General features: G+C 47.4%; 2 protein-coding genes across 4 annotated transcripts in view; one reads left to right on the plus strand and one right to left on the minus strand.

Moving 5' to 3' along the window:
* Window positions 1-3,536, minus strand: part of NRAP (nebulin related anchoring protein) — a 66,060-nt gene extending 62,524 nt beyond the window's left edge. For both annotated transcript variants that reach the window (XM_015235929.3, XM_006200196.2), the window contains exons 1-3: window positions 3,465-3,536; window positions 3,058-3,152; window positions 2,405-2,492 (exon numbers count right to left, since the gene is read on the minus strand). In XM_015235929.3, the coding sequence (XP_015091415.2) occupies window positions 2,405-2,492; window positions 3,058-3,152; window positions 3,465-3,536 (255 nt within the window). The remainder of the gene's footprint in view (window positions 1-2,404; window positions 2,493-3,057; window positions 3,153-3,464) is intronic.
* Window positions 3,537-11,889: 8,353 nt separating this feature from the next.
* The window catches only part of CASP7 (caspase 7), a 34,370-nt gene continuing 28,699 nt past the window's right edge, over window positions 11,890-17,560 (plus strand). Inside the window, exon 1 of one of the 2 annotated variants that reach the window (XM_015235928.3) lies at window positions 11,890-12,049. The gene's annotated coding sequence lies outside the window, so the exon portion shown is untranslated. Of the gene's footprint in view, window positions 12,050-12,238; window positions 12,783-17,560 lie in introns of those variants that run through there. The other variant, XM_031682589.2, reaches the window with a different exon arrangement.

The raw sequence follows: 17,560 nt of genomic DNA on the forward strand, positions 1-17,560 counted from the left end.
TTATTTTTCTTCTTCATCATCATCACTGAAGCATCCCTTTCTCTCCTTTCTTTACTTTAGCCCCTGCTAAACCAGGAATCTGTTTTTGATTCAATTGGCAAAGTCTCCAAAAGAAGAAAAGGGAGGAAGAAAGTAATTCATCACACTCCCTAGGGCGGTTATAAGCTCTGGGGCCTAGAAAGGACATGGTTGTCCCTGTGAGTTTTCCCCTGGCGGGAAAGGAGGAGAAAGTGATCTCAACAGTCAACTGTTCAGTGTGCACACACACACGCATACATGTGCACATGCGCACACATCTGTGCGGGTATACATACATCCACCGTATGCACACAGAGATAGATACACATTTACACATACACACATATACACGCCACACACATACACAGATGTGCACACATGCATGTATACACACATGTGTGTATACACAGACCTGCACACACACCATGTAAACACATATGTACACACATGCACACATATTCACACCCACATACATACATACATACAATCTCCACACGCACACATACATAGTTCTACACATACACACACATTCACATAGATGCGAACAGATACACACACACAGGCTTCCTGAGAAGCTCACATCACTGTCTGCGGCTGGAAATGCAACCAGCGATAATCTTGCTCCAGGTCGGACCTGTCACACACAGTTAAAAGAAAGTTAAAAGAATCCACTACCACCTCAAAGAAAGGTAAATACTGTGTGACCTGCTGTAAGCTTGTAAGGGGGGGCACGTCAGCTGACACCTAGCGTAGGGCGGAAGATACAGATATTATGGGGGGGTTGTGATATGTACAAACAGCACTCTGATGCATACCGGGTAGCTCTCCTGTGTTTAACCTGTCAAATTCTGGCTACACAACTGCAGAAATCTCTGGATATTTATAAACATAAACAAGTGGTTTTCTCCCTTCTGGAGAGTGTGCCACCCCCTCGGCAGATGGCAGTAGGCCCGTGGAGCAGTTTAGGATATAGATTCCAAAGTCAGGCAGATGTGGCTTTGTGCCCTCAACTAGCCAAGCAAAGCTGGGCAAGCTACTTAATCTCTCTGAGCCTCAGCCTCTCCAGCTGTCATATGATCATCTTAAGGAAGGTTCTCATGAAGAGTAAGTACATAACGTAGCTAAAGGCTCTAGCAGTGTGTCTGGAGCTCTGTAGAAGCAAGAGCTAAATTCACTATTTACGGTGACGTCACGTAGCTGCTCTTACACAGCAAGAGATGAAACCAAACATCAACAAAAAACCAAACAGACAAACAAACAAAAAGAGCCAAAAGCAAAACCCTAAAAGAACTAGGCTTCTCAGCAATCTAGGATGGCTTGTGAGTTCCTAATGCTTGTTCACCCTTAGAACTCAATGACGTATGAGCAACTCTAGAGCCTCAGTTTCCTCAGCAGTAGAATGGGATAATAATACTATTTACTTTATTGGACTGTGACATATTAAATGAATTTAGCAACGGTACAGTAAGTGTTATATAAACTTGTTTTTAAAAAATGATAAAAGTCACCATTAAAGCAAAGTACTTGGCAAAATAAGCTACTAGGCAGTCTGTGTAGAGAGCCACACAAGGATAAACCCAATCTAATGCCCATTTTCTTGAGAAGGGCGGTGGCCTAGGCGGGCAGGAGAGTCAGCAGGAGGTGCAGTAACATGAGGAAGGCAGATTACTAGAGAGCCTTCCACCTCATGTGTAATTTTCTAATTTTAGGCAGCTGCTAGCTCCATCCCACAGGACAACCCGTTGTGGGGCATGGGGGAGGGAAGTTAAATGAGTCATCATTTTACTCAACACAAACATCCAATCAATAGTTATTTGACAAAACTCTGCTTGGGGTTTTTCAAAAGAGGTTGGTTTATCAATACGGCCTCCTTGTCTATCCAGACATCAGCTCCAAACCAAAATATCTCTGACCTACCTCTACCCCAAAGGGAAAGAGAGGCTGCAAATAATCTTACACACTACTGAATGCAGACAGATTTAAAAGTGTGGAACGAGAGGTTTTCAACTCCTGTACCAAAATGTCATGGGGGAAAGAAAGGAAGGGTCTTTGTAATATTTCCCAACTATATGAACTTTGTCTTATGTATTAAGTACCTAGTGTATGCAGGGCCTGTTGTATCAATACATCCAGAGCTGACAGACACAGACATTATAATAGACACAAGAACCTCAGATACTCGATTAAACTAGATTACCCTGTGTGTTGGCCTCCATGCTATGGTAGGACAAATAGCAGTATTTGTTACTTAAATGCACTTTGCTTGTGTGGGTGGAAAACACGGGCAGGTTCCCATCAAGACAGTGACACTAAAAAACCTAACAGGTGTCTGAACTAAGAAACTTTCTTTAAAGGCTATTTTGAAATTCAAAACTAAGTGACTTACCCCACAGATGGCCTCGGGAGAGTTCCTCACGGTTAGATTCAATGGAGTGTGATAGACACTTGTAAAAGTGTTGTTCTTGGGGTTATGGCTACAAAAATTAGACACGAACCAAAATGAGAAACGTACTTTATCCAAGATGATTGAGTGACTATTCTTAGAGGCAGCGTTTTTTAAATTTTTTAAATCAAAAAATGTAAGACCTAACAATTAAATTCCAAATTTTCCAGGCAATGAGTCTTAAATAAAATAAAATCCAACCTGTTTAAATAAAGACCAAATTTAGCTGGAAATGATCACTTAAAAACTTTCAGAAGAAATAGAAAAGGATTATGAAATTATTTAAAAGAAAAAATTTTAAAGCTTTATGCAAATCTATGGCAATCAGACTGCTCTGCACAATATTTAATAATTTGACATGAAGTGATAGTGGATAGATTTGATCTTTTATGTATAAGAAATTTGAAATTTTCAACTTTGCATCCATTGCATAAATCCCATCTGAGGTCTCTTTAATGATTGTTTGTAAGTGAACACTGTTGAGAAGACATTCCTTGGATTTAACCCTGGGGTGTGTGATTTGAGCTTCTGGTTGGCTACTTGTTAAAAAAATAAACACAGCTCAGGAGCTAGTGGAGGAGCCATCAATCACTTACGCGTGACAGTACGGCTTCTTCTGGTGACTCACAAAGTTATTAACAGATAGCATCATCTTGCAAACTTCACAGTGAAAACACGCTTTGTGCCATATCTGGAAATCACAGAGAAGAGATTTAGCAAAGTCACTTTTTTTTTTCAGACTCAGGATTCCTATATATTTCAGGGTAAAAAATTGAGCTTTAGGGATAAAACACACATGGCTATGATACACTAAATAAATGAATAAACCAATTTTGAAACAATATAGGAGACGGAGCTACAAATGGGTAGAACTAAGGAAAGGTGGGAAATGTATCTTTCTTTTTTTCCCTTGGTGGTTCAAAAAAACCCACATGTCTGTATGGGAGAAGATAAATTTCCCACGTTCATTATGATTCTCAAAGGCCGACAAATATCTACTGACCTGGTCTAGACAGCTGACCTTCTCAGCAGGGTACACTCCATACCCACACCGAGAGCAAGCCTGCACATTCATCTTGAAGTCCAAAGAGAGAAGACAGAGCCAGGTAACAGGCAAGAAGTCCAAGGAGAAGCCCCAGTCCGCTTGTTCAAGTCTGCCAAATCCCGACCCCCTATTAAATTCCTGTGGGCACCTCGAGCGTTCAGAATCCAACTTCCACTTTCCTTTGCTGACCTTCAAGCTGGAAGTCAGCAGCAGGACGGTTTTTAAAGCTGCCACTTACTCAAAGGGCTATTTTGGCGACTCGCTCAGCACGCATGCGCCTGGGAAATAAGGTGGTGGTATTTCTAGCTGACGTGCTTCTCTAAATAGAAAAGTGAACTCACAACAGCCTCATGTTCATGTGGGTGACCAAATTCTCGTGTGTGATCCGGCAGCCTGTAGTAGTTTAACACTAGCTGTGATCATAAGCCAAGAAAAGAATCCAAAAGCAGACACTGCACCCTCATCCGACGACCAAGTGAGAAAAGCTCGTTCTGTGAGGCCTGTGACTAAAGCAGAAAGGCCAACTCCCCCCAACTCACCCCCAAAAGAAAATAAAACAGGATTGATTCACTCCACAGGACGGTAAATACCATATCTGAAATTCAGCCTTACCTATTTTTTTCTCTTTCTTTTTTTAAAAAAAATTTTATTGACGCATAGTCAATGACAGTGTGTCAATTTCTGGTGTACAGCACAATGTCCCAGTCATGCATATGCATACAAATATTCGTTTTCACATTTTTTTCATTCACGGTCATTACAGGATATTGAACATTATTCCTTGTGCTATACAGAAGAAACTTTTTTAGCATCAATTTTTATATATATTAGCCTTACCTATTAAAAATGTTTGTTAACAGTAGGATGGGAAACTATTTAAGATACCAATTCATGTTTAGCTTCTGCAAGAATGCAAAAAAAAAAAAACCAAATGAGAATCCTCTGAGTGCTGGCCTCGGTATGGTACCCTGGACTGTTCCAAGAAGTCCTTACCTTCCAGGCCTTGCTTAGTCCCTTGCCTCTCAGCCTTGAAGGGGGCAGCTTGAAGACAAACCCTCTCTCCTTGGGTTTTGTGAAGTCCCTCATTGTCTCCAGTATCTACCTAAATGTCACCTTAAAATGGACCTTCCAGAATCAGCTTACAAAAGATGGTGCCTCCCCTGTCCCCACTCTTTGGCTCATTGTCTTCTACGACCCTTACTCTGTTCTTTCATGTTCCTCCCAGCAGTTACCACCACCTGACGTCTTAACTATTAGTGTATCCACTTGTAAAAATTATCTGTCTCCTCCACCAAAATATGAGTTCCATCAAAACAGGATCCTTGGTCTTTTGTTGCCATTTCTGTATCCCCAGAGCCTAGAACAAGGTCTGAAACAGGAAAAGTGCTCAATAAGGACTTATTGAATCAAAGAAATCAGCTTAATACTCACACCAAAATGCCTACAGGGGCCAGAGGTGAAGCCATAGGTCACATGCCCCATCTGAACCACTCCTCCTTCTCAGCCAGCTTGTCATGAGGGGATCAATATCCAGCATTGCCAAATACTTTGATTTTTCCAGAAGAGCCAGATAAATGCATGTGCACTTGAAATTCCCGGGTTTGTAAAGCACTGCGAATTAAAACAAAAAAACAGGGCCATGGGCAGTATCTGGTCGGCAGGCTACCAATTAGTGACCTTTGGCCTAAAAGGCTCTGAGAAAACTAAGCTGGGGGACCCCCAGGGAGGGCGGAGAGAAATCAGCAGTGCTTTTGTGTTGTGTTGGGAGAACCAGGGGGAGAAGGAGGCTGCAGAGCAAGTGAAGGAGAGTAGTTTTCATAGGACTAAGGGGAGGGTGTAGAGTGAGGTTCCCCACAGAGAGACAGTGGGCACACGGCATCCTCTCCACCCAGGAAGGGGATTCTAAGTAGGTACTTCAGGCTCAGGAAGACGCTCATGCTGAAATGGGACACGGGGTGGCCTGAACACATGGGAACAGCAAAGGCGAAAAACAAAGACCTGTAGGTTACCCAAAAGCTTTGCTCTGTGCTCTGTCCAGGATTTCTCCAGCCTTCCCTGGACAGGGGCTGGAAGCCCCAATAATCACGGAGGAAGAACTCTGCCCCCACCAGAGGGATGAGGAACCGCAGTCAGATTTCATTTAAAGAAAAAGCTACCTAACACTTCTTCTCTAAGGCTGTGATTACAGTCCACGGCTCCGGAAAGGCGTTAAATTCAACTTGTATTATCACTTCTGCTTTTAAAAGGCACTTTTTACGTATCAGAAATTGTGAGGCGAAACCACCCCACTGAACTGGAAGTGGGACGGTTTAAGGACGAAAAATGAACACACACTGCCAGGGCAAGAGACATATCTGCTTCACGGACTTTGTGGTTGGTCTTCCCTGTGTCCATCCCACCCCTCCCCCATCCGGTAGAGCCCCTCCCCCTTGGCCCAGTGATTACATCAGGCCCTCCAAGCCTTAGCCAATGAGCACACATGCTCCCCGGGCCCCTGGGATCGGTTCAGACAACCCGTGTTAGCCGGGTTCCCCAGGAAACAGAACCTGATGCAAAGGTTTATGTGCAAGGACTTATTCAGAAGCGTGGTCCCAGGGAGCAGAAATAAGGACTCAGGAAATGGAGGAGGGGAGAGTCAACAAGAGGGTCCTTTCTCAAAGAGGCGACGGCCTGATGTAAAGTGCATTGGGTCTCTTGGTCTCCACCTTCCAAGAGGCCACACCAACCACTACTCAGGAAGATCTGCCAGAGGAAGAGTATCTATTGGCCTCAGTCTCCCATTGGTGAGAGTTTGGCCCCACTGAGTGTTAACTCCCCTACACGTCCATGCGATGTATGTGCCCAGGGAGTCCCACAGCAACTTATGGCTCAATAGCAACAAGAAAAAAGCAGCAGGTCAAAGACACTGTTGGTTGTGCCCCTGTGAAGATGATCAGAGCCCACCCAGAGCCAGCTGCCCCTGCCGAGGCTGGACCGGCACAAGCAGGCAAAGGACCTAAGACAGGTGAGGCTGGGCAAGTGGCTCCCGAGAGGAGGCTGACATGCTGTCTGATCAGCAGAGAGTCCAGGACTGGGGCTTGGCGGTGGTGAGCCAGGGCCAGATTGTGTGGTCTTGTTGATCCTTGATCTGGATGCTTCTGCCAACAGTGTCTATATGGTTTGGCTATTTTTTTTAAAAGTCTTGATTCATAGGGAGATTATGATCAATGAAAACCCCCACATTTTGTTTCACATCAGTTCATGTTCAGTAGACGGGCACGTGAGGTCTTTCTGACCTGAGATGGAGCACTCATTCCTCTCTAAGTCGCCTCCTATGGACAGGGGACTCCTTGCTTCAGCCGGTCATGATCTCTTTGTGCCTTGGTTCTGTCATCAAGAAATGAGGTAATTCTTCTCAGCTCTGAATCATTTCCAGTGCTCTTCGGGGAGGTGGATGAGAAATGGTTTTGAAATTACAGAGAGATGACAAATGTGAAGGAAAAAGAAAGCTACCAAGCCTTCACTCTGTCATCGTCACTCTGGTTAGACTGGGGTTGTTCCTCCCATTGCGGGGGATGTGTGCCAACCTTAGTTTAGATTCACCCAAAAGCGTGACTCAGGGTGAGGACTTGGGTGCAGGTCATTTATTTGGGAGGTGATCCCACAAGACAAGACTGAGGGTTTGAGGTGAGTGAGCCAAAGCAGTCAATAAAGGGCACCTTCTGAGCTAACCACTATCACAGGCAACCGCGGCTCCTTCTTGCTGGGGATCCTCTGAAGAATTGCGTAGAATGTGCCCCCAAACTGTGCCACTGAAGGACACGAGGCTGGGACACTTATCCACCCAAATGTCATCTCCCACTGGCTGCAGGTTACTCTCGGGTTCAACAACTCCCTACACCTCTAGGTTACACCTGTCTACGAGCTGAATCGACTTCTGCAGCTTTGAAGAAAGCCCAGAGGCAGAGAAGCAGAAGGACACTGCTTCAGGAACTGAAGGAGGTCCTGGTGACATGCTGGAGCTATCGGCGAGCCGAGGGGATGTGGCAGAGGGTACCCCAAGGGTCAGTCACTCAAGGAAACTGACTGTGGGGAGGGTAAAGGAAAGGGTTTATATGAGATCGACCAGGAACTCCCACTGTCCTCTTTTCTGGCTGATAGTGTCTATTCTGTTCCATCCTTCCACTTCTCTGTACTGTGCAACGCTGTGTCCAGATACTAGGGATGGAAGATTCATGAAGCAAGAGCTGTCACTAGCTTTCATGCTTTCCCAGGTCAGAACTCCCACTGCACACTCATGCCCATCGCTTGGTGTTTACAGGTGCCTGAGGGAAGTTGTTGGTGGCGTTCATGTGAAGTTAGACAGGGGCAGAGCAAACTTCCATGGGCACCTGTTGGTGGCTTCAGAGCCAAGTTCCTCCATGAAGCCATAATGCCTGCACACTAGATGGTGGTGACACCTCTCTGTAATAGTTAAGTATCTCTCCTCACCCTGGTGAGGTGACCTAGCTGGTCAGGGTCAGGCTTTACCTTGAGATGTCAAGCAGATGATCTGTTGGTTTATGTAAATTGGGTCAAACATACATCTGGTTTGAGACTACTCTTTAATTGAAAGTTACCATTTGCCCTGGAGGCGGGACTATGTCATTTGGTCTAAGACAGAGTCCACAAACTTCTTCTCTAAAAGGTCAGATCATAACTGTTTTAGGCTTTGGAGGCCACGTACAATCTCTGTTGCATCTTTAGTTTCATCTTCTTTTTTTTTTAACAAATCTTTAAAAATGTAAAACTATTCTCAGCTTGGGTACCACACACAAACAGGCCACAAGCAGCCCACAGGCCACAGTGCGCCAACCCTGGTCTAAGGACTTGCTCATAGGACATCAGATGCAACTAGCCCTGAACTTTTCTTGGGAGGAGGAAGGTGAAAAAAAGGATTCGGAATTGGTTCACCCCCGTCCGACCTGGGCTTTAGCTGTCTGCAGGCAGAATCTTATTCCAGTGTGAACAGAAATACCCAACTGCTGTGGATGCCATTCTTGGGCTGGGGGACCACAACACACTCTGTGGGTGAGATGCAGCTTCCCCTCTGAGTCAAGAAATGGTATTCTCATTGCTGAAGGCCACAGAATCACAGGTCCAGCTGGACTTGGGATACACAGGTCTAGCTGACTGGGTCCAGTCAGGAGAAAGAAATCACCCAGTAATCTGAACAGGGAAAGGTTAATATATTGAATTATTAACTATTAGCAGGGAATTGGAATATCAAGAGATTGGCCAAGAAGAAGTAAAGAGAACCTTTAAAAATACAGCAATTCCAGATACAGTAACTTGCAGATAACACACATCCTGGTTTGTCAGGACTGCCACACAGAATGCCTCAGACTGGGCGGCTCCACAGCAGAAATTTATGTTCTCACAGTTCTAGGGGCTGGAAGTCTAAGATCAAAGTGTGAGCAGGGCTGATTTCTTGTAAGGCCTCTCTCCTCGGCTTGTAGACAGCCATCTTCTCCTGTGTCTTCACACGGTATTCCCTCTGTGTGTACCTGGGTCCTAATTTTTTCTCATAAGGTCATCAGTCACACTGGTCATACATAGCCTACCCTAATGATCTCACTTTACCTCTTTAAAAACTGTCTCCAAATCAAGTCACATTCCCTGGTAGTGGTGGTTAGGATTTCAACTTATGAATTTTGGAGGCAGGAGACACAATTCATTCTATAATAACATAACATAACATAACCTGCCACTACCTCTAGAGGGCTTGAGGAAGAGCCCCCTACCTTCTCCCCGCCCCAGGGCTGTGATCTAAACCTTACTGGGGAGAGCACGTTCATGGCTCACTAGATGCAGGGAAGTTACTGTGGTGTTGCACCAGTGGAACTTGCTAGAAATCTGTCCTCTAGAACTTTCTGGAAATCTACCCTCTAGGTGCCAGAGAGGTGTCTGCTCAAGGAGAGGTGTCTCAATGGTGGCACTTTGCTACAAAATCACCTGAAGGGGGCGCTGGGGAAGTTGTTAGCAGCAGTAGGTGGTACTACTGGCCACCAGGCACAGCAGGGGCTGGGCAGGGAGAAGTAGGTATGCTAGAAGAACTTGAGAACCACCCTTTTTGCGGAAGCCGGATGCTTCAGAAGCATGACAGACACACAGAACCAGAAAGCCTTTTCTCCTGCAATCTTTCTCCAGCGCCCCCTACTGGCAAAGTTGAACATGCGGTTACAGGCAATGGAAAACCACTTAAAGGGCCCGGTTCCATTTTCACAGAACAGATCTGGGAGCTTAGAGGCAGTGGGTAATAGGAACAGCATCAATTCCTCCTTTCAGGGAATTTTGCCTGGACTCTCACTCAGCCCTTTCCCTTCTTGCAGAAGTCCGCTGGTGCCTCAACCAGAGTCTAGGTTTGAGCCTGTGAGCCCTAAGAGTGGCATTTCTGTGACTTCAGGGATTATCCTTCAGTGGAGCCCTGTATGAAGTCATAGCCTGGCCTGCGCTGTCCTGTAAAGAACTGGAAAAGCAATCACTGGTGGAACCCCTTGGGGGCACTGTGCCCAGCAGGGTGAGGGTGGGATTGGGGAACGGGCCAGGGTTAGCAGCATCAGCCTGGTGACCAGAGTAGAGTGCTGGAGGGAAGATACAGAAGGACCAGCCCAGGAGCTCCCATGAGGCCAGCCCTTGGGAAACCATCTGAATAATGGAGCTGGGGACTTTTCTGGAGTGAAGAGGAAGACTCGTGCTCTAATCACGAGTTTGGAAAGGAAACATAGAACAATGACATGGGGCCAAGGCCGGAGAAACACAGGAATTACAAGCAGGAGAGAATATCATTTAGCTCTAAAGGGTAAGTACGATTATTATAGAGGGAAAAGTTCAAAACTGTTTCCCCCTTTCCGTATCACCACAATTTTATTTGTTGGTACTGTGACAATCCAGCCTTGGAGCAATATATTCGGAGTTCCCCCATGCCAGCCCACCCAACACAACTGAAAAATGAAAGTTTTCCTTCAGATCAGCTTTCTGTCTGAGCCAGCCACAAATTCCTTTGTGCAACACATTTTAAAAATTGCACGATATAATTTACGGTAGGACTTTCATGTGGATGGAACATTCATTCCTTTTCTAGGCAACTTGATCCTGGTTCTGCCACTAGCAAGCTTGGGATAGGGGCAATTTCTCTGAGCCTGGGATTTTTCATCCATCGTATGAGCAGAAGGATTAGTTATTAAGGCGTCTTCCACATCTAACACTGTGCTTCATCATCATTCAGGAATAACTTGCAAAAACTTAAATTTATAAATACAGACAAATTAGAGCATAACTTAATTTGCTATACTAATAGGATTTTTCATTTCTCAAATGCTTCACAACTGAATCTTTCAAAAAGCAAGTTATCTTTGTGTCTACCGTGATTCCGTTTGCCCTCAACATTTCACAAATACCAGTATTAAAGAAAGAGTAGTGCAACCTGTCTCAGTCTGTTCTGGCTGCTGTAACAAACATACCACAGACTGGGCAGCTTATAAACAACAGAAATTTATTTCTCACAGTTCTGGAGGCTAGGACGCCAAGATCAGAGTGACAGCATGGTTGGGGTCTGGTCAAAGGCCTCTTTGAGGTTGTGGACTGCAGTTTTTTGGTGTGTCCTCACATGATGGAAAAGGCCACGGAGCTCTGTCTGGCTTCCTTTACAAAGGCACTAATCTCATTCACCAGCGCTCCACCCTCATGATTTAAGCATGTCCCAAAGACCTCACCTCCTAATGCCATCAGAGCAGGGATTAAGTTTCAACATATGAATGGGGGTGGGGGGTGGCACAAGTGGTCAGTCTAAAGCACAGCCATATTGGAAACAGCGTAACAGCTCGCTTAAAATATTCAGGATTTCAGGATTCTCACATTAGTTAATTAGTTAAGAAATCAGTATAATTTATTACCCTTACACTTTCCTGGGCCCATTCTTTCTTAAATCAAGAAAGTGTCCTTACCTGGTGAGATTTTTATGGACAATATTGAAGTCTCAGGCCCAGAGGAGCGCAAACAAGCAAAAAGACGAGATTTGGTTCTTGCCTGATGTCACACGATGAAGATTCACTCCTTTCAAAGCAGCTATCTCTGGTATGAATAAAACTGGTATAAAACTCCTTAGCTATTTACACCTCAATGTGATTGAGTTCATCAGTCGGTCCCCTGAGGAGTCTTGGCGAGCAAGGCGTTGGAGGCCTCACTTGGAGGCTGGAGGGTGAAGAAAGACCAATGTGGACGCGTGCACGCGTGATGCGGGGTGCGTGGATGCAGGGTAGCGGGGAAGTGGACTTGGTGGGAGTACACAGTCTCTCCCATATTAGACTAACTCCTGGCCACGTACCCAGTGGCTGACACACGGGGGCGCTCCGTAAATAGTCCACGGATGATTCTGGCGCTACATCCAGGCCAGTTGACTGTGTTAGGAGGTGGGAAAGCACTCGGGAGAGAACCGAGTTAGCGTCCGGCCGCCCACGCGCGTGGAAGCAAGTTCTGGGAGGCGGGAGCCTCCCGCGGCTCGCACGTCTGGCCCTTGGGAGAAGGTAACTCCCGCAAATGCGGGCGGCCAGGCCTGCTGGGAGAAGGCGCGAACCGCACAGACTGGGGTCAGAGTCCGGCTGGGGAGGGGCCTTCGGGCCCTGGGAACTGGCTCCCGGAGCTGGTCTGGAGGCCAAAGTCGGGGTGTAGACTCGGGGCAGCAGCGGGAGGGCAGGAGCGGGGACTCTGACGAGCGCCCCATCTTGGAGAACCGGGAAGTCGGCAGGGCGCGCTCTTCAGTTCGCGCGGCGGGGGACACTGCGTGCGGCAGGCTTGCGGAGCGCGCTCTCCCGGTCACCGGGAGCGCGGTCACTTCTGCAGAATTTCCTCGCGGAGACCCCGCGCGCGGCGGCGGGATCCCTTTAGTCTCCGCAAACTTCGCCCAGCACGCTCTGCGGTGCCCGCGGCCAGCCTTGCCGGGGGCGCCCTCCGGCGACGGCGCGCGCGACCCTGGGCCCGCCGGGCGGGGCGCGCTCTCCCCGACGGGGCGCGCGGCGGCGCGGCGGTCCTGCGCGCCCCCGACTTCGCAGAGCGCGGGGTCCCGAGCCGGAGGTGGGTCCCGAGCCGGAGGTGGCGCCCGCAGCCGTGCCCGCCCCGTCCACCTCCCGCCCCGGGGGCGACTCCTCCCCCAGCTGCGTCGGGGCTTTTACTTTCGCTTCCGTTCGAGCGACCGCAGACCGTCTTCGCGGAGGGACGGGGACGGCCGCCAGCTCGGGCCGCCGGGCCACCGTGGGAACGGTAACTTCGGCCCCCACCTCCACCGGCGCGTCTCCCGCTCAGTCGCCGCACTTCCGCCCTGCTTTCCCCTGCTTCCTCCCTTCTCGCCCGGGTCGCCTCTCCCCGGCCGCCCCGATCTCTGTCTAGAGGAGCCGGGTCCTTGGGGCAGGGCGGCCCGACGGCGGGCGCTGAACTAAGGGGAGAAGGCTCTCCCCGCCCCCAAGCATCGCCTGCTTTGCTCAGCTTGTCCTCCCTTCCCTCCTAGACCCGTACTACTGGGGATTTGGAAAGGGGGGCTGGTTTTAGGAGGGCGGGAAGGGTTCGTCCTCTGGCCTGGCTGACAGCGAGGGCTCCTGTGTTAGACAGCCCTGGGTTCCAGTTCCTGCTTGTGAGCTATGGGGCCTTGGCCCTCTCCGTGCCCGTCTGTGAAATGGGGATGATGGTCAGGTTGCCAGTCGCTACGAGGATGGAATGAGGTGATAATGGTTCATTGCAGGGCCTCTGTCAGGGCTTAGTACGATACACATGAGCTGCTGTCACCGTTGTTGGGGTACCCTTGTGTGGGGATCTTCAAGGTCCCTTGAGGAAATTTTGTTTTAAAGGACGGGCAGGACTGTCAGGCTGCAGCCTTTGACCGTTGTGTTCAAATTTGCCTTTTATGAGGCAGTAAAATTAATTGTGGGTGATTCGAAGTGAGTCATTCCCAGGGCTTTTCCTCTTGAATTCCTGGCTTGGCCAAGAACATGGCCCTAACCTTTGTTTACTTACAAGCTATTTCCTCCATCAGGGTCTACAGCCTGACCTTCATCGTAGATAAGATAGCCAGACACCGCCTAGGTTCATAATCCACTTCTGCCTCTTATTAGCCATGCAGCTTTGGGCAGGTTACTTAACCTCTCTGAGGAAAGCGAAGTTTCTTCTGCAGTACAGGCTCCAGCCTCCTAGCCGTGCTGTATCAGATGACAGTGGAGTACTTGAGTGCCCAGGAGAGCCCCCTCCTCCAGGTGCTGGAGGTGAGAGGTGGAGGTCCTTCCAGCTTCTCTCTGAGCCTCTTAGGAAGATTGTCTTTACTGGGGCAACAGTAAGGCTGCTGTCACAGGTTGTATTGTGTCAACATTCATAATAGGGGAAGCAGCTGGACTGCAATTCAGACAGTAGCTGGGAAGTGACTTTCTACCAGATGTGTACCAGTCGCCTGTTAAGCATGTATAGAAATCATTGCTAGAGGAATCTTTTTTTCAGTCTCCACAAAAGCTGCTTGAAATATGAATGTGATTTCCAAGTACCAATGAGGGTTGACAGTTGAATGTTGCCTTGATCTTGAGTTCTGTGGACAGTGGTGATAATAAGGAATATTTATAGACGCCATGCTTAGCATTTTACATGGATTGTTCCTTTCGTCTTCACAGCCATGTGTGACTTAGGCATTACTGTTTTCCCATTTTACAGATGAAGAAACTGAGTTTTGGAGAGGTTGAGATCTTTTGTTCAAGGTCCCATGGCTAATAGGTGGACCCCTGATCTGCAGTTCACCATGACTGGGCTCTCAACCACCCTCCTGGGTCCCTTTAGTTCTGTTGTCTGTCCCATATCAACAGGGCCCTGAAGGATTTAAAAATTTTAAGTACATTTCAGTTGTAACATTTATAAAGAAATATTTAAGTGCCTACCGTGTACCTGGCACTTTTCTATGACTGGAACAAAAAAAGGATGTTTAAGATAAGCTCTCAATCTATAAATAAGAGTCCCCATAGGTAAAAGAGTCACAATAATAACTAAGAGTGCTTACAGAGAGTTCCTGGCACTGTTAATGCTTTGTGTGAATTATGTATTAATTAATTTAAAGGGAAGATAGATGTGTTTAACAATTGAATAAGAAATATTCCTTGAATAACTGATTGCTCTTTGCAGCCTGAGTTTTAACGAAGGGAACGAATACAAGAAAATAAGGCCAAGCATGCCCTCTCCAGGTGTAGCAGACAGAGGATAGCCTTGGATTGTCTTGGGCTGTGGAGATGAGTGGAAATGAAAGGCCATCACCAAGTCTTGGCTTGACTGAATGGTGTGACCAAAATCAGGCACCCCACCCAGACATCACTCTCGTACTGAGTGAACTTGATTTCACCCAGAAATTAAGCGCAGCCTCATAGGAATAAGAAAGTCGCTGAATGTTTAGCCTTACAGATTTAAGAGTAAAGCCCCACCACACTGCCTTGCTTCAGATGCACACTCCGGCAGGTTGTTAAAAGGGACTCTTGCTGCCCTCTAGACAGTGTTCAGCATCCACCCGGGAAGATGCTGTAGGTTTCAAAAGGAAGACCCTTCTGGCCTAATGTTTGCAGAGAAAGCTCTGAGAGTCTCTCGCCCCTGAGCCATAGAAATCAGCCTGTAGCGAAGGCCAAAGTCCCTACTAAGCGTCTGGGAAGGATGAGAGGTTTAAGCCGTGCCCCTCCGGTGATGGAGCATGTCAGGTATTTAATAAGTGTGCGGTGCCTTGTGCCTCCCTCACTTCCACCCCCTCTGCTCCACCTTCTCAGACTAACATTTCCTCCCCTGAGAACCCTCCCTAATTCCTCAGGGGCTCAGTCGGGTCCCCTACTGTGCCTACAAGTTGTTCATCCTAATGGCACTGACCACAGTTGCTCTCGACATTAGTGCCATCTGTTTATCAGTGCCTGTCTTCCAACAAGAAAGGACCAGGTCAGGTGTATCCCTGGCTCCCAGCACACACCTGGTACACTGGACTTCCAGGAAACATACACATGTATAATATACATATAATGGTCGTGTTGTTTTATCGTTATTTGTCCTAGATTCAGTCTTTAAGATTAGCCTTGTTAAAATACTCAAGGCTTCAACACCACATGTCGAAGTTAGTGTCTTTTTCTGGTGGACTTTGGTACAATGTTAACTTGTGACTTTGAAGATATTTCAGTGCTTTGCTAATAATGCTCCACGGTGAAAAGTAAGGCTGTATGAAGGAGATGAAATAAAAACGATCGAGTGTTTTCTTCATGCCTGGAATCATGTTCATCTCCTTTGGTGTTAGGGTCATCTATGTTTTCGAGAAACATTTTGGGTCCTAATCTGCAACATCTTACTGCCTCCCAACCGGAAATAGGCTAGTGGTGACAGTGGGAGGTTCACGATGTGTTGAGAAGCAGAATGGCTGTGGGACTTCTCACTATCTTTGTAGAGGTTTGGCCGCAGGACTCACCCTCCCTCTCTCCTCTCCTCACTGCCCAGCTCAGGCCTAAATAAGCTGTAAGGTGACATGACAGTGACACATGGGGCTTCAGGCCACAAGGACAGTGCTTTGTCATCTTGGACGTCTCCCCCAGCTGGATTCCTTCTGCCCACCTCCAAAAGCCGTTACCTGTGCTCTGGGGCACAGTGTGTTCTGTCTGCCTTCTTGTTTTCCAGCCACATGAAGACATCCCTGGGAGGGCCTGACAGGAACATAGACCTGCATCTGCCAACCGTGGCCCGCTCTGTACGGTTGCTCAGAGATTGAGACCGGCAGGAGTCGAGAGGCTTCCCTTTGTTACCGAAGGCCAGTCCCTTTACGGGAAAGGAAACAGGACTTGGTTCCGGAGAAATGACTCTAGAACAGCCTCTGTCACTTTTAGCTTATCCTCTTCCCCTGGGGCGTCTGTTTCTTCCAGTTTTCCAATCAATGCATATTTATTTAGCAAGTACCATTTGTGTGCCACGCGCCTCTGCCATAGTAAACTTGCACTGTTGTGTTGGAGCCAAGCAATAAGTAGAGTGCAAATAAACAAGACAAATACAAGGGCCATATGTAAAGGGAAGGAAGGGAGGGAGGGAGCTGGTGATGCAGTTGTAACCAAGGAGTTCTCCCTGCAAAGGTGCCATTAAACTGAATTCTGAAGATTGAGAACTAGCCAGCCAGGCAAAGATGGCATGGCCAGGAAAGTTATGGGTGGTGACTTCCAGAAAGGGGGAACCAAGAGTCTTGATGGGGCCTGAAATGAGCCTAGTGGGCCCAGCGACGCTCGGGTGCTGGGAGGCTGAGTGGTACGATGTGAGGGGTGGGCTCTCAGTGCTTGTTGCTGGCTTCAGATCCGAGTCTAGTTTGCTGGTTACTTAGCCTGGGACCAGTTACTAAGCTTTTCTAGCCTCAGCTTCCTCATCTGTCAAAAGATAGTCATCACAGGGCTGATCTAACGGCATTTGGGGGAGGTATTGAATAAGGTCATGTTTACAAAACAATTAGCACAGCGAATAATCAAAGTGAGTTTCTATTCTTATTATTGCTATTTTTATTTCTCAAAGTAGAGGGAGTAGTAGGTGAGTAGGGGGTCCTATTGGCTGCTAGCTCTCCGGATCAGGGGTTGGAAAACCTCTTTAGTCTAGGTGTTTCGGGCCATAGGATCTCAGTCACAATTACTCAACTCTGCTTGTGGTGGGAAAGCATCCACAGACAATGTATAAATGAATGGGTGTGGCTGTGTTCCAGTAAAGCTTTATTTATTAAAACGGGTGGTGGGTCATAGCTTGCTGTCGACTCCAGGACTAGATAATGAAGAATCTTAAAATCCAAGGAGTTCAGATTTGAACTTCCCAGTTTTAGAGACCTCTTGAAGACTTGAGCAGGAAAATAATTCAATGGGGATCTGTTTTAGTAGAACCACGTAAAATCATCTGAAACAGGAGCAGCGCTTTATGCCCCAGGTCGCTGCTGTTTTTGAACTGAGTTGGAGTGATGCCAGCAGAAGAGTTCAGGAGAAGTTTCTGATTGTTGCAGACCTTGACGGACCTTCCTCAGCTTCTCCAAC

This window comes from Vicugna pacos, chromosome 11 (assembly GCF_048564905.1).
Source record: "Vicugna pacos chromosome 11, VicPac4, whole genome shotgun sequence".
Lineage (NCBI taxonomy): Eukaryota > Metazoa > Chordata > Mammalia > Artiodactyla > Camelidae > Vicugna > Vicugna pacos.